Genomic DNA, 14,695 nt, shown 5'->3' on the forward strand with positions numbered 1-14,695 from the left:
CACACACACACACACACACACACACACACACACACACACACACACACACACACATACACACACACACACACACACACACACACACTTCAATCAGAGCCACATTAGAGTATTTATTTATAAAGCCATAACACTTGTGTCCAATTATCAAATAACCTCACAGGTAGGTGACTTCTGGTTCTTCAGAGTAAGACTTGCTGGGTTGAGCCAGGGCAGAAACATTGCTATGGCAGGTTTGATGAAATCTGCTCCTCCAGTCTCAATGTAACTGGTTCATCCGCCCACTCTTCAATGGTATCCCAGCTGCCTGAACAATATCATGGCGAGGAGAGAGGACATTTTCCATTTCCCTTTCTCTCCTGGCATATTGAAATAAGGGCATCGCAATCAGATTTTATTCGGCAAATGCACTGTCCTACCCTCTGGGGTTCAGTGCACATGCCCAGTGTTTGAAAATGCATATTTAATGTGAAAATGGTCTTTCTCTCGTCCATACTATTGTCATGACTCTCAAATATAATGATGATTAGTTATGCAAATGAACAGGTTTGGGGCGGAATGTCAGACGTCATATGGAGCGATGGTTAGAGGACGGGAAAGGGCAGGAATGGCATAATAACACACACGCATGCAAACACACATACGTATACACACACACACACTTTCACAATTACTTTGCTGCTTTGTAGAGATTTCTACTTTCGTTAACTTTTAACATTGCTTTGGGAAAGGGACTGTATTTTATTTATAATATGTGGTGCATGGAGAAAATCGTCCCTTTCTGAAATTAAAATGCATGACCCTCCCTTAACACTTGAACCGCTTAAGCAGTATATATTTTTTTTACGCCGCCATTTTTGTTACGTCATTCCCCCTCCGTCCTTGACTTTGGCTAAATACGTCTATATAACACGCTGTAGGTGTGAACTGGAGTTCTGTAAGGACCTTTAGGAGGGCATGCCATTTTGTTTTCACCCATTGCCCCTCCTCCCAACAGTAGGGCCTGCTTTGCTCCTTCTTCCCAACAGTTGAAAGTGCAGAGCCCAGCTGATAATCATCCAGATAATTGCCTCGAAACTGAACCTAAACCGAATCTAATTTCACACATATAACAGATGAAGTAAAGTATTATGGGGTGAGAACGGGTGAGTTGATGAGCGAGGGGAAGCGAACGATGCATAATTATGGAATCACCAATTGTGAAGTAAGAACAGAGAGGGCCATACTATTGTATTCATCCATTCGTATCATAATCTTAAAATGGTATGTACCCTATATCAGTCCACCGAATAAAAGGAAGTCTTATCTGTCTACTCTGGCCTACTTGGAGTAGGCTACACAATGAGGATGTGCAAGGGGAGTAATGTCTCCATGGACAAGTTATACACCTCACTGTCTTTGCGAACAAGTTTCTTGCAAAGAAAACAAGTCTATGAACAATGTGAGATGGGAGATCGCTCCCTCTGTGCAAAATAAGGCACCTGCACAGCCGCTGTACTCCGCAACGGTGCCGAAGAATGACAAGGCAATGGGAGCACAATAAAGGGAACACAATTAAGAGAAAACCGGAGACTAATTTGCACTACAACCAAACAAAGTTATGTCTAAGTGTGTCACGCAAGCGAAAGTGACGAAAACCGCTAAATGAAATCCAACTGATGCCATTGCGTGAAGATGCACACAATATAAGCACAAGATGACAATCATTTACTATTTGACTGCTGTCATATCGACACTTATATTCATTATTGTACCATTATAGCTTTTGTGCCTAATGAATTTCAACGATTTTACAGAGTTACAGTTCATATAAGGAAATCAGTCAATTTAAATAAATTCATTAGGCCCTAATCTATGGATTTCACGTGACTGGGCAGGGGCACACTGGGGAGCCAATCAGAATGACTTTTTCCCAACAAAAGGGCTTTATTACAGACAGAAATACTCAGTTTCATCAGCTCTCCGTGTAGCTGGTCTCAGACGATCCTTCAGGTGAAGAAGCCTGATGTGGAGGTCCTGGGCTGGCGTAGTTACACATGGTCTGTGGTTGTGAGGCAGGTTGGACGTTCTGCCAAATTCTCTAAAACAACGTTGTAGGTGGCTTATGATAGAGAAATGAACATTCAATTATCTGGCAACAGCTCTGGTAGACATTCATGCCGTCAGCATGCCAATTGTACCCACCCTCAAAACGTGAGACATCTGTGGCATTGTGTTGTGTGACAAAACTGAGTGACTCAAGTGCACTATATAGGCCTGTGTGTTTTTGAGTGTGGGTGTGTGTGTATGGGTGTATAGCCTGGCAGAGAGAGTGGAGCGGTATGCCAGTGTCCAAACAGACTCCAAGTGTTCACACACACAGCTCTTCCAGACATTTGGCTGGCTGTCAGCGCAGAACCAGACACAGCCTACAGGAGATAGGGCAAATGACAGACATACACATGAGTCACACTGAGAGCGGGAGAGAGTGTGTGTGTGTGTGTGTGTGTGTGTGTGTGTGCATGTGTGTGCGTGTTTTTGCGTGGGTGTGTATTGTTGTATGTGCCTGGCAAATAGTAGAGCAGTATGTCAGTGTTCACACAGTCTCCCTCCTCTCACACATCATCTCACACACTCTCTTTTATACACACACGCACACAATAAAAGAGCAACCAGGGAAGACCAAACACCATTGTAAATACAACCCATATTTATGTTTATTTATTTATTTTCCCTTTTGTAGTTTCACTATTAGCACATCGTTACAACACTGTATATATACATAATATGACATTTGAAATGTCCCTATATTATGCCCCTATAACAGCGAATGGGGATCCTAATGAAATACTAAGAGTGAGCGTGTGACGGGAGGGAGAAGGTGTGAACACTGGCATACTGCTTCACTCTCTCTGCCATGTCCATAAACCTTCACATCCACCAAAAAACATATACACGCCCCATATGAGAGAAATAACCATTCTCGACCATACGACTCCTTATTTTAGAATTTACAGTTTTCACAGCAAGAATCAGGACACAGTGAATCGGGTCAGGGAATACAATTGCATTTTTTTCTGTTCTAAATGTAGCTCATCCTTTTTTAAAGATTGAACAGCACTGATTTGTTTTCTTACCTTTTCCCAATTCTCCCGAGAAAAAGTTGAACCTGAAAGTGTTGGTGGTTGTCTAATCCTCTTTACCAAAACATTGTTAAAAGTTAACTGAAAGTAGAAATCTCTACAAAGCAACAAAGGAATCATGGCTCTTTGAAAGGAAGGTAGAATTGTATTCTGTAACAAAGTCTTCTGTGGCCTTTCTCCACTTTAATGGGTTCTTGTTGTGTATTAGTGTTGGGTTGACACCCACATTATAGCAGTGCATTTTAAAGGTGCCTTAGTCCCTCTGCATCATAACACGGACAGATCATTGGAGGTTAGGAGCACATTATTTCTTTAGCCTCCGCCATCAAAATAATAGAAATTCAAGGAAATGCTTGTTTGTGCAGCATTTTAAGTTTGGTTTCGATACATTTACCGTTTTCTCTCAAATATTTACCACATCAAAGTTCATGATCCAACCTTGAAATGTATTTTATGTTGTGGTTGGAGATTTGTATGCCTGTATTCTTATGCAAATAGTCAAATATCAATATCCCACTTACTGTGGAGGTTTGAGCTTAACCATTCACACTTCATTTACGACAGTGAAGGTTTATAGAGCGATTTCAGTGCCAACAGACATTTTATTTGAATTCTCTAATTTTTCCTTTGTATTAGGACATGGAATTTTATATTTTTGAATTTGTAATGCACACATTGAATCATTGCATTCATAAATGTAACTTCTATTTCATGATTTGAAACAGATTTTAATGAATATTGCATTCAGTTTTGAAAATCAATTTCAATTCAATTGAATATTCAACTGCAATATTTATACAGTATTTATACAGTAAATTCAGTTTCATTATGGTAGATATTGCATTCATTGTCTGTGAATCAAGTTTATAGACTATAATTTCAAGTTTATTGAAGTTTCTTATATTCAACTTCTCAGATGCATTCAGTTTTCAAATTAAGTTATCACATTCAGATTCAAAACCAGAGACAACATCCTGGTACTTTGCCAGCCAGGAAAGGTAGATCAGAACAGATAGAATCAAACGCTCTCTGTGGTAAACAGAAGCTTCTGGCGGATTCTGAAGCCAACGTGGCATGTTATATGTTTCTTCCTATGAATTTGTCTCTAGCATTTGAACCGTTTTGGTTTGAACCAGATCTCCTGGATATCACAAGGCTGTGTTAGCCCACTTAGCTAAAGCCTATAGGGATACGTTCCGGAAGTTCATGTAAAGGACAACATGCTGCTTACTTGACAAGTACCTCTTTCCCCTGATTCAACTAATACCGAGATGCAAACCTTGAACCGCTGCCTTGCAAATGCATGTAACCACCCTCATGAAGCGTTCCGACCCACCGTGTTATTGAAAAAGGCCTTCTTCAATTGTGCAAGGGCCATACTTCAGGCTGAGGAGTACGGTTCACAGATCCCGATCTGCTATATTCACCACCTAAACTCACTCCACAGCGACCCCAGTGGTTGAATCCAGTGGCACCATTGTATAGGATGCCACGCTGGCTGCTTAGCAAGTACCCTCTGATTCAGCTCATACGGAAACTTGAACTCAGGACTTCTGCCTAAAAAAACACGTGAACACCCTCCTGAAGCATTCCAACCCATCGTGCTATTAAAAAGGGCTTTCTTCAATTGTGTAAGGCCGAGGAGTAAGTTTCATCGATCCCCATCTGCTACACTAAGTCTTCAAGATCCAGCAAGGTTACTCATCAAAAGAGCGTAGTCTGGTGATACATGCTTATGTGATTAGCAACCTTGCCTGAGACGTGAAGACGTGTTAGTTTGACGTGCTAGTTTGTGTCCAGTGGCGATTGGTGACGTTTAAGATTAGGGACAATTCTGAAAAAAATGTATGAGCACGGCCTTATTTCTATTACAACATGTTGGATGATTGTCATTCATATTCCATACACCCAGCTCAATGTAACATCGATAGGTTAGGCTACTACATGATACATAAACATTTTCCCTATACCCATCTTTAGGTTGCTACAACCTAGACTACGAATTAAAGTTTACAACGTAGCTAGCTACACAGGTCGAGAGACACATTGGAGTAATGGTGGCAGACTGACACATTCAATACCGCCTTGCAGACTCTTGCCTGTATGTAGCTGATCTAGGGTGTAATCATTAGTCCAAACAGTTGCAATTGAGAGTTTCTATTTGACAAATTCAGGTATGTCTATTCCTATTTCCTTTCCGTTTGCTTCCGTTTAAGAAATGCTTTTCAACAGAATTGACAGAATGAATACACCCCTGATCACCCGCACACGAACAGTTCACGTTCATAGCATCCGCATACAAACAGCCTGATCACTTTTCTCATTGTATAATTCCTGCTCGCATCTCTCCTCTTCTTATCTTTTCCCTTCGCTTGTGGACTTCAGTGCACAACACAACAGCTGTCTGTGACCAGGTGAAAAAACCTTTCCAAGCCAAACCTTCATACATTACTGCTAACCACTACACACAGCCTACATCATTGTCACTATATTAGCTAACGTCATAGTCAACATATCTACTAGAACTAAAGCGTTAGTAAACCCGATACAATCATGTAGTACAGTGTACAGCAAACAGTTTAGTAGTTACACCGGCGGGCCCCGGTGGCAATAAATTAATAAAACCTAAAGCTTACCTTGACGTGGAAGAGTTCAAGTGTTGAATAGCCTGCTAGCTAGCATAGTACCCCTCTCTGTTGAGCCGAGTGTTTAAGTAGGCTAAACTAGCCAGCTGTATTCGTTAGCTAAGTGAAAGTGAAACAAATACAACAAAATACTGCAGGCTCTCTCTCTTGCTTCTCTTTATTTTTTAAAGAAATGTATTTGTTCAAATATTGTCTTTCTCTTTGAGTCAACTAGTGCTAGCTAGCTGTAGCTTTTGCTTTCAGTAATATATTTATTCTCTGATCCTTTGATTGGGTGGACAACATGTCAACTTATGCTTCAAGAGCTCTGATAGTTTGGAGGACATCCTCCTGAAGTCATCTTAATTACTGTGTAAATCTATGGAAGGGGGTGAGATGTATTGAAGTCAATGTACCCAGAGGTGGAAGGAAACGAGTTATCCTCAACCTACAGCATGGTGCTACCCCAGAGAGTGATGTTGAGGCTACTGTAGACCTTCATTGAAAAACAGTGTTTTAATAAATTATTTGGTGATGTAAAAACATTTTGTATAGTTTTATCTAAAAAGGATAATGTTTTTAATGTTTGACTATTTTGATTTTGATTAAATTCACTGAGGAGGATGGTCCTTGCCTTCCTCCTCTGAGGAGCCTCCACTGTGTTAGACGTGTTAGTTTCAAGTCTCCAGCAAGGGTAGTTAATATAAAGGTAACGTGACTGACTGGGTTAAGATTGTGTTAGCCTGCTGAGCTAAAGCCTAGGCATTGGTCATGTGACTTGGATTGTTCTCTTCAAGGAGGAGGTGAAAGGGGGGTGAAGTGTAACACAGGTGGTTCATTTGCATTTACTGGCGCACAGGAGACCTGGGTTAGAACCCCATCAGTCAAACAAACACACGTCTTCAGGTCTCATGCATGAATCACCAAACCACCTATGTTGCACTTATTTGCCACAGAAAGTGTTGTTGTTGTGAAGTAGGCCTGATTTCAAACCCAGTCTGTTAGTTTGTTGCCGTGATCTCTGCGTATGTGTTTGACCAGATACAATGCTACTTTACTGTAAAGAAATTGACAACAGACTCTTATTACACTTATAGGAAGGACATTCAACAAGCACGGCACTTACACAAATGACTGATGATTGGCTGAGAGAAATTAAAAAGATAAAGATTGTAGGGGTGTTCTTTAATGGAAGTCTCTCCAACATAATCCAGGTAGAATCAGGAATTCCCCAGAGCAGCTGTCTAGGCTCCTTACTTTTTTCAATCTTTACTAATGACATGCCACTGGCTTTGAGTAAAGCCAGTGGGTCTTTGTATGCAGATGCTCAACACTATACACATCAGCTACTACAGTGAGTGAAAAGACTGCCACACTTAACATAGAGCTGCAGTTAGTTTCAGAATGGGTGTCAAGGAATAAGTTAAACCGTAAACCTCAACCAAATCGTGTAATACATCATGTGGAAATTGAGCAAGTTGAGGTGAATGAACTGTTTGGAGTAAGCCTGGATTGTTTACAAATTACAAATGTTTACAAATGTATTACAAATCAGTATTCAGATCCTTTACTCAGTAATTTGTTGAAGCACCTTTGGCAGTGATTACAGCATAGAGTCTTCTTGGGTATGATGCTACAAGCTTTACACACCTGTATTTGGGAAGTTTATCTCATTCTTCTCTGCAGATTATCTCAAGCTCTGTCAGGTTGGATCGGGAGTGTTGCTGCACAGCTTTTTCAGATCTCTCCAGAGATGTTCGATCAGGTTCAAGTCCGGGCTCTGGCTGGACCACTCAAGGACATTCAGAGACTTGTCCCGAAGCCACCCCACTCCTACATTGTCTTGGCTGTGTGCTTAGGGTCGTTGTCCTATTTGAAGGTGAACATTTGCCCCAGTCTGAGATCCTGAGCGCTCTGGAGCAGGTTGTCGTCAAAGATGTCTCTGTACTTTGCTCCGTTCATCTTTGACTCGATCCTGACTAGTTTCCCACTCCCTGCCGCTGAAAAACATCCCCATAGCATGATGCTATCCCCACAGCATGATGCTTCACCCTAGGGATAGTGCCAGGTTTCCTCCAGATGTGACGCTTGGCATTCAGGCCAAAGAGTTCAATCTTAGTTTTATCAGACCAGAGAATCTTGTTTCTCGTGGTCTGAGAGTATTTAGGTGCCTTTTGGTAAACTCCAAGCGGGTTGTCATGTGCCTTTTACTGAGGAGTGGCTTCCGTTTGGCCACTCTACCATGAAGGCCAGATTGGTGGAGTGCGGCAGAAATGGTTGTCCTTCTGGAAAGTTCTCCCATCTCCACAGAGGAACTATAGCTCTGTCTGAGTGACCATCAGGTTCTTGGTCACCTCCCTGACCAAGGCCCTTCTCCCCCGATTGCTCAGGGCTGCCAGCTCTAGGAAGAGTTGGTGGTTCCATATTTCTTCCATTTAAGAATGATGGAGGCCACTGTGTTCTTGTGGTTCTTCAATGCTGCAGACATTTTCAGATCTGTGCCTCGACACAGTCCTGTCTCGGAGCTCTACGTACAATTCCTTCGACTTCATGGCTTGGTCTTTGCTCTGACATGCACTGTCGACTGTGGGACCTTATATAGGCAGGTGTGTGCCTTTCCAAATCATGTCCAATCAATTGAATTCACCACAGGTGGACTCCAATCAAGTTGTAGAAACATCACAAGGATGATCAATGGAAACAGGATGCACCTGAGCTCAATTTTGTGTCTCATAGCAAAGGGGCTGAATACTTATGTAAATAAGGTATGTTTTTTATTTTTAATACATTTTGAAACATTTCTAAAAACCTGTTTTGGCTTTGTCATTATGGGTATTGTGTGTTGATTGCTGATTAATTGTTTTTATTAATCAATTTTAGAATAAGGCTGCAACGTGACAAAGTGGAAAAAGTCAAGGGGGCTGAATATTTTTCGAAGGCACTGTAAATATTGAATTTGAATATTAAATCAAATTGAAATAAAACTTAATGCAATTCAATTCAGTTTCAAATCATGAAATACAAGTAAAATTTATGAATTCAATGATTTCATTTGCGCAATACAAATTCCAAAATATGACATTCAAATTCAACATTCTAATACAAAGTAAAAATTATGGAATTTAAATAAATGTTCTGTTGGTACTGAAATCTCTCCATAATGGTTTTCAAAATCTAAAAACATTTAGAGATCTGAAACAACAGTATTTTTTTCTCAAATAAAATAGCTTGTGTTGGGGGCGCCCGAGTGGCGCAGCGGTCTAAGGCACTGCATTGCATGCAGTAGTGCTAGAGGCGTCAGGGGAGGGTTTGGTTGGTGGGGCTTAACTTGGTTCATCATGCTCTAGCGACTCCTTGTGGTGGGTCAGGTGCCTGCGGGCTGACCCCGGATGCCAGTTGAACGGTGTTTCCTCCGACACGTTGGTGCGGCTGGCTTCCGGGTTAAGCTGGCGGGTGTTAAGGAGCGCGGTTAGGCGGGTCATGTTTTGGAGGACGCATGACTCCACCTTCTCCTCTCCCGAGCCCGTTGGGGAGCTGCAGCAGTGAGCCAAGTTCGACTAATTGGGGAGAAAAAAGGGGTAAAATACCCCCCAAAAATAGCTTGGTTGTCACATGTTCCTCAGTGAGCGATTTGTTTACGTCCTGGTAAATGCCCCTGGTGTCAAGACAGAGAGTTGGACGACCTTGAAAACAATTCATATTTTCTGTCGCTATCAAATGTAATTATATTCATGGCGTCACGCCCCAGTCTTTTATTTATTTAGGGACAAAAAAGGCAATTAGTCGGCGCAATACGGCAAGCTGTCAGTCATGGGGGCTAGCGCAATACGCCTTTTACTGTTTTCGTTTGACTCGAGTGGAAGAAGACTGATATTCCACTAATAAATGGGGGTCCTAGTGGACTGGGAGGATGTAGGACTTATCAATCACAGAGCATGTATCAAATGACACCCTATTATGTATCGATTCTTTTCCCCCCAGACCCTTTCAACTGACACCCTATTTCCCATAAAGGCCACTTCTTTTGAACAGAGCTTTTCAAAAGACACCCTATTGACCACTGGCTCAAAAATTGGGCACTACATGGGGAAGTGGGTGTCGGATGAGCAGCTCTGGTCAAATAAAGTCCCCTATACAGAAAATAGGGTGTCACTTGAAAGTGTCTGAGATTACACAACCATCATTCCATTGTGTTTGAGTACAGCAGTGTACGCCATAAACCACTGAGTGACTGATTGACACAATTGAGGGGAAAGGACCTGGGTTTTCAATAATACTTTCAGACTATCTATCAGCGTTTTTGCTGCTGACAAAAGCATGTGTTGGTTTTTGAACATACGCGCAGCAAAGTCAAATGTACATTTTTTTTAAGATGAATGTGTCGGTTGAATGAATGTGTGTCTTTTCAGTTTAGCCCAAACTGGCAAGACTGGTAGTCCTCTGCCTCCTATCCTTGTCACCTCTCCTCTTTTCCACAAGCCTGGATGCTAGTCTGTTTGTGCTTGTAGCCAACCTGTCTTTGTTGTGGGGGGCAATGTAGCATTGTTGAATGCAGTGTTGGTCAGGCAGCCAGACAGGCTGTCCATACAACTGTCAGTCCATACAACTGTCAGTCCATACAACTGTCAGAATACAGTATGTACACGTACACACGTGTGTATGCACAGACACACAAACAGACAAGTATGTTTGACAAGGATGGGAGCAGAACTCACAACATCCTCAGTCTACGTTTCCAAAAACAGTGTTTGAAAGGGTGTGTGTGTAATCATGCGTGCATGTAGTTGTGATTGATGCAACTCCACAATCCAGCTGCCTGGTGTGTTTGAGGCCCTTAGATGTGTGTGTGTGTGTGTGTCTGTGTGTGTGTGTGTGTGTGTGCCTGTGGCTATATGTGTGGTTCCTCATGTTGTGTCTTACTGGTCACAGATGTTCCATTAGGACTGCCGTAGGGTGTGTGTGTTAAAATGTGTGTACATGCTTATTCTGACAGTTGTGTTTGTGTGCATGACGGCTTTTGTGTGTGTGTGTGTGTGTGTCTAACGTCTTGTGTTTGTGGTCGCAGATGTTCCACGAGGACTCGGCTGGAGGATGGCAGCTTGTTGCTGTGGACGTCAACAAACCACATGGCCGCGCACCAGCCTGCCTCCAGGTACAGACCTCTGAGATAATAGCAGCACCACTGTCATCACTCCTGAACATATCACATGAACACACAGACACTCGTGCACGTCCCCAAACAAGGCCAAATTATATTCAAATACAAATTCTTTGGGGCGGAGCTCATTCGAATAAAACCCATTGCGCTTTGAAAGTGTTCATTTTTATATTTACATTTTAGTAATTTAGCCGATGTTCTTATCCATAGCGACTTAAAGGCTCTTCATGGTCAATCCGAGGTCTGCAGTGGGCCGTACAGCATTTACTGCGATGTGGCCTCCGCAGAAGTATTAGAATGTCATACTTCCGCGTCGAGGAGCTGTCATACGCAACCAATAAATTGGTCTGCACCGCACCACTCATAGTGATTCAGGGCTAATCTTTATAGCCATCCAGCTAATTACAAGCAACTGGCTAAACAAAAAGACAAGATGTTGGACAGGATGTTGGAGTCTGTTTCCCGGTGCTTCGCATAGGAGCTCAGCCAAGACTGCATGAAGTGAAAAGGTTGTACGGTGGCCTGCACGGTGGCATTACTCCATCCGAATCTCCCTATCCCGCCCCCCCCCCCCCAGCAAAATTAGCTACTTTAGGCTATTGTTTCTGTGTGTATTTCACACATGTTGAGGTAAAGGATTATAATGCCTGTATGGAGGTCAAACCCCAACACGTGTTCATGTCATCAGCCAGCTGCATACAGTTAAAAACGACTTTGACTACCAAAAGTGATTTCTGTAATTAGCTATGCTACCAGCTTATACGCACAGTAGTTAGCATTTAGCGGTCACTTTTTCGAAGCCTGAAAAGGGACAACAATAAATGTTTATGCAGTGAAAATAGCCAAATATATACAAATTAGATTTTAGTAACCACATTGTGGGCCTGTTAGAATACATCACAAATATCCACTTTGTTAGATACAGATTTGGTGAATGTGCACCAATTCAACGCTCCTTCTATCCCCTAGGGTCTGCGTTCCATCAACCGCGTTTAACGCATCTAACACTTATCCAAACCTTTCCCGGATTTCAAACATTTTTTGTGTCTTTTGAAATACCGACACAAGTATCCTGATTAGCCTTTCATCAAAAGTTCTCCATGTTTGTTGTCAAGGAAGTGAATTTTGCTGAAATACAGGATGTACCGCCCCCCATCTACCATCAACCAATCATGTCAATGCGGAGCTATGCGGAGTTCCGCATTGTTACAACATTTGGAGGTGCACGGCTCGCCGTACGGAGCTCGACTTGGCCTTCTGCGAGCCCTGCGGAGGATCCGCAGTTGCGTCACACCCTCTGTACGGAGCCTCCATATGGCATTTTCGATCAAACATAAATTGGCTTTTGTAGTCAGTTCATTCAACTTAACAGATGAAACATCCACATATCAAAGCATAGCAATAAACATTTTTAGGAATGTTTTAGAAACTACAAATACATAATTGACCCATCTTTAATGTATTTTGTAATGATGCCCATCTCTACACACACACACACACACACACACACACACACACCCACACACACCACACACACACACACACACACACACACACACACACACACAGGTTGAGATCAGTTCGCCTCTATGGGGAGAGAGAGGACAGAGAAGTGAGTCAAGTGAAAAGAATGTGGCACCTCGGCTGTTTGTGACAGTTTCTGTGTGATTTATCTCCCCCATATAGTGTGCCAGTAATGTACAGTAGGCCGAGCTATTCACTGTGCCAGTAATGTGCTATTCACTGTGCCAGTTTGAAGAAACATTTGTCCTTTTTGGCAGTCTGAGCTAGCAGAAGCAGCAGGACAAGATGCTACCATGGTCTGTCTGTCTCTGTTTGTCTGTCTCTGTCTGTCTGTCTCTGTCTCTGTCTCTGTCTCTGTCTCTGTCTCTGTCTCTGTCTGTCTCTGTCTGTCTCTGTCTGTCTGTCTGTCTGTCTGTCTGTCTGTCTGTCTGTCTGTCTCTGTCTGTCTGTCTGTCTGTCTGTCTGTCTGTCTGTCTCTGTCTGTCGCTAGTCTGATTTTGAAGGAGAACTCTCACTCACTCTCTCTCTCACACACACACACCTTCTCTCTGTTTCAGTGGTGGGTTATGTAAACCAGCTAGAATAAGAACAAACGTTTTGTTTTCCGATCACATTCCCGTCAGACATTCCCAGTCTGCTTAACGTGAAACAGACAGACAGAAACGACCTATTTAAAAAAATAAAATAAGAATGTTGGTGCAAAATGAATTACAGTTAAGGCAGTTGCCTTTCCCCTTTTAGAAAATCTACCGCTCCCCATAGAACATAGTTTACTTCCATTCTAGAATACAATCCCATTCTGGAGGAAGAACAGCTCGATTTCCAATGGTGCCTTAATGTATCAGACCAGTGACAGAGACACACAGACCATGGTGGTATCTTGTCCTGCTTCTGCTTCTAGTTCAGACCGCTAAAAAGGACAAATGTTTCTTCAAACTGGCACAATAGATGACACACACAACTCCCCTCCCAACAGGCCTCTCCGACACACACACAAACACAGCTTGTCACCTCATTGTGCTTTCATTTCCCTGTGTGACTTCAATAGGCACGTTGAAACAACTTAATAATGTGATTTTAAATGAGACGAGCCCTGCCAGTGTTTTTAATGCGTAGATGTGGCTGTAATGGAAAGGCGTGTGATGACCGATGAGTTTTAAATGACATATAAACGATGGCTGTGTTGTCGTCGCCTCCTGGTCGGACCGATCGGAATGGTCGGGCTTGAAAGATAAGGGGAAAGCAGCAGGCATCGCTTACAGCTGTCTCAATGTTGATGCAGGAAAGGCCAAGCACTTGCTGTGAGTGACTGCCAACAGCAAGAGAGAGAGAGAGAGAGGGGGCGGGTAAGAGGAAAAAGAGGGGAGACAAAAAGAGAGGGATGGGGGAGATAGAGAGGGGATAGAGTGAGTAGCTGGAGGAGAAACTCCCAATGATGATGTATTATAATGTAAAAATGATCCACACGTCACAAAGATGAGCAAGCAGACAAAACGCACAGAGACACACACACACACACACACACACACACACACACACACACACACACACACACGTACCTATGCAAAGCCCATGCATGCACACACGTTCCATCAATTCGGTGCCTTTTGAGAAGTGTAATTTCTTTGTTCGATTTCACCTCATTTGAACATTCTCTCCTAAATGTTCACATGTTCAAAGTCATAAAAACTCAGTTCAGCTCAGTTTTTTCACCATAAAATGGCCAAAAAGAGTAGAACCAGCTCACCTGCTTTTACACTATAATATGACTATTCGATGTGTCTTTTGAAAAAAATATTTTAAAAGGAAATGTTTCACCATTTTAAAATGAGAGTTCAGTTCACGTAATTGGGGTGACCTTAAAATGAGGGACAGACTTAAATGAATCGCTAAATAATAATAATAATCAGAAATGACTTTGTCGAAGCAACATAATAACTAGGGCTTTACAAAGAAGGGGGAACTAAGTAGTTTAAAATCTTAAAGTGACACAGGGTTGATGGAGGGACATGTCAAAAGTGTGTATTTATGCACTTTAGCAAGTCTTTATTCATATAAAAAATCTGATTGAATTCTCTACAGTATGTGGTTTATATTAAAGTGCACATCATTTAATATAACAGTAATAGAATATGAAATGATATATTGTTGCACAATTTCTACTCAAAATATCAAATGGACACAAGAAGCACTCTTTATGCATCGACCTACATACAAAAATACACACACACACACACACACACACACACACACACACACACACACACACA

At 42.2% G+C, this 14,695-nt stretch overlaps 1 protein-coding gene across 1 annotated transcript in view; it reads left to right on the forward strand.

The window, feature by feature from the left end:
• nalcn (sodium leak channel, non-selective) overlaps window positions 1–14,695 on the forward strand; it is a 277,249-nt gene that overhangs the window by 62,523 nt on the left and 200,031 nt on the right. Inside the window, exon 12 of the mRNA XM_070437767.1 lies at window positions 10,809–10,895. Within this exon, the coding sequence (XP_070293868.1) occupies window positions 10,809–10,895 (87 nt within the window). The remainder of the gene's footprint in view (window positions 1–10,808; window positions 10,896–14,695) is intronic.

The sequence above is a fragment of the Salvelinus sp. IW2-2015 genome, linkage group LG36, assembly GCF_002910315.2.
Source record: "Salvelinus sp. IW2-2015 linkage group LG36, ASM291031v2, whole genome shotgun sequence".
In the NCBI taxonomy this organism is placed as follows: Eukaryota; Metazoa; Chordata; class Actinopteri; order Salmoniformes; family Salmonidae; genus Salvelinus; species Salvelinus sp. IW2-2015.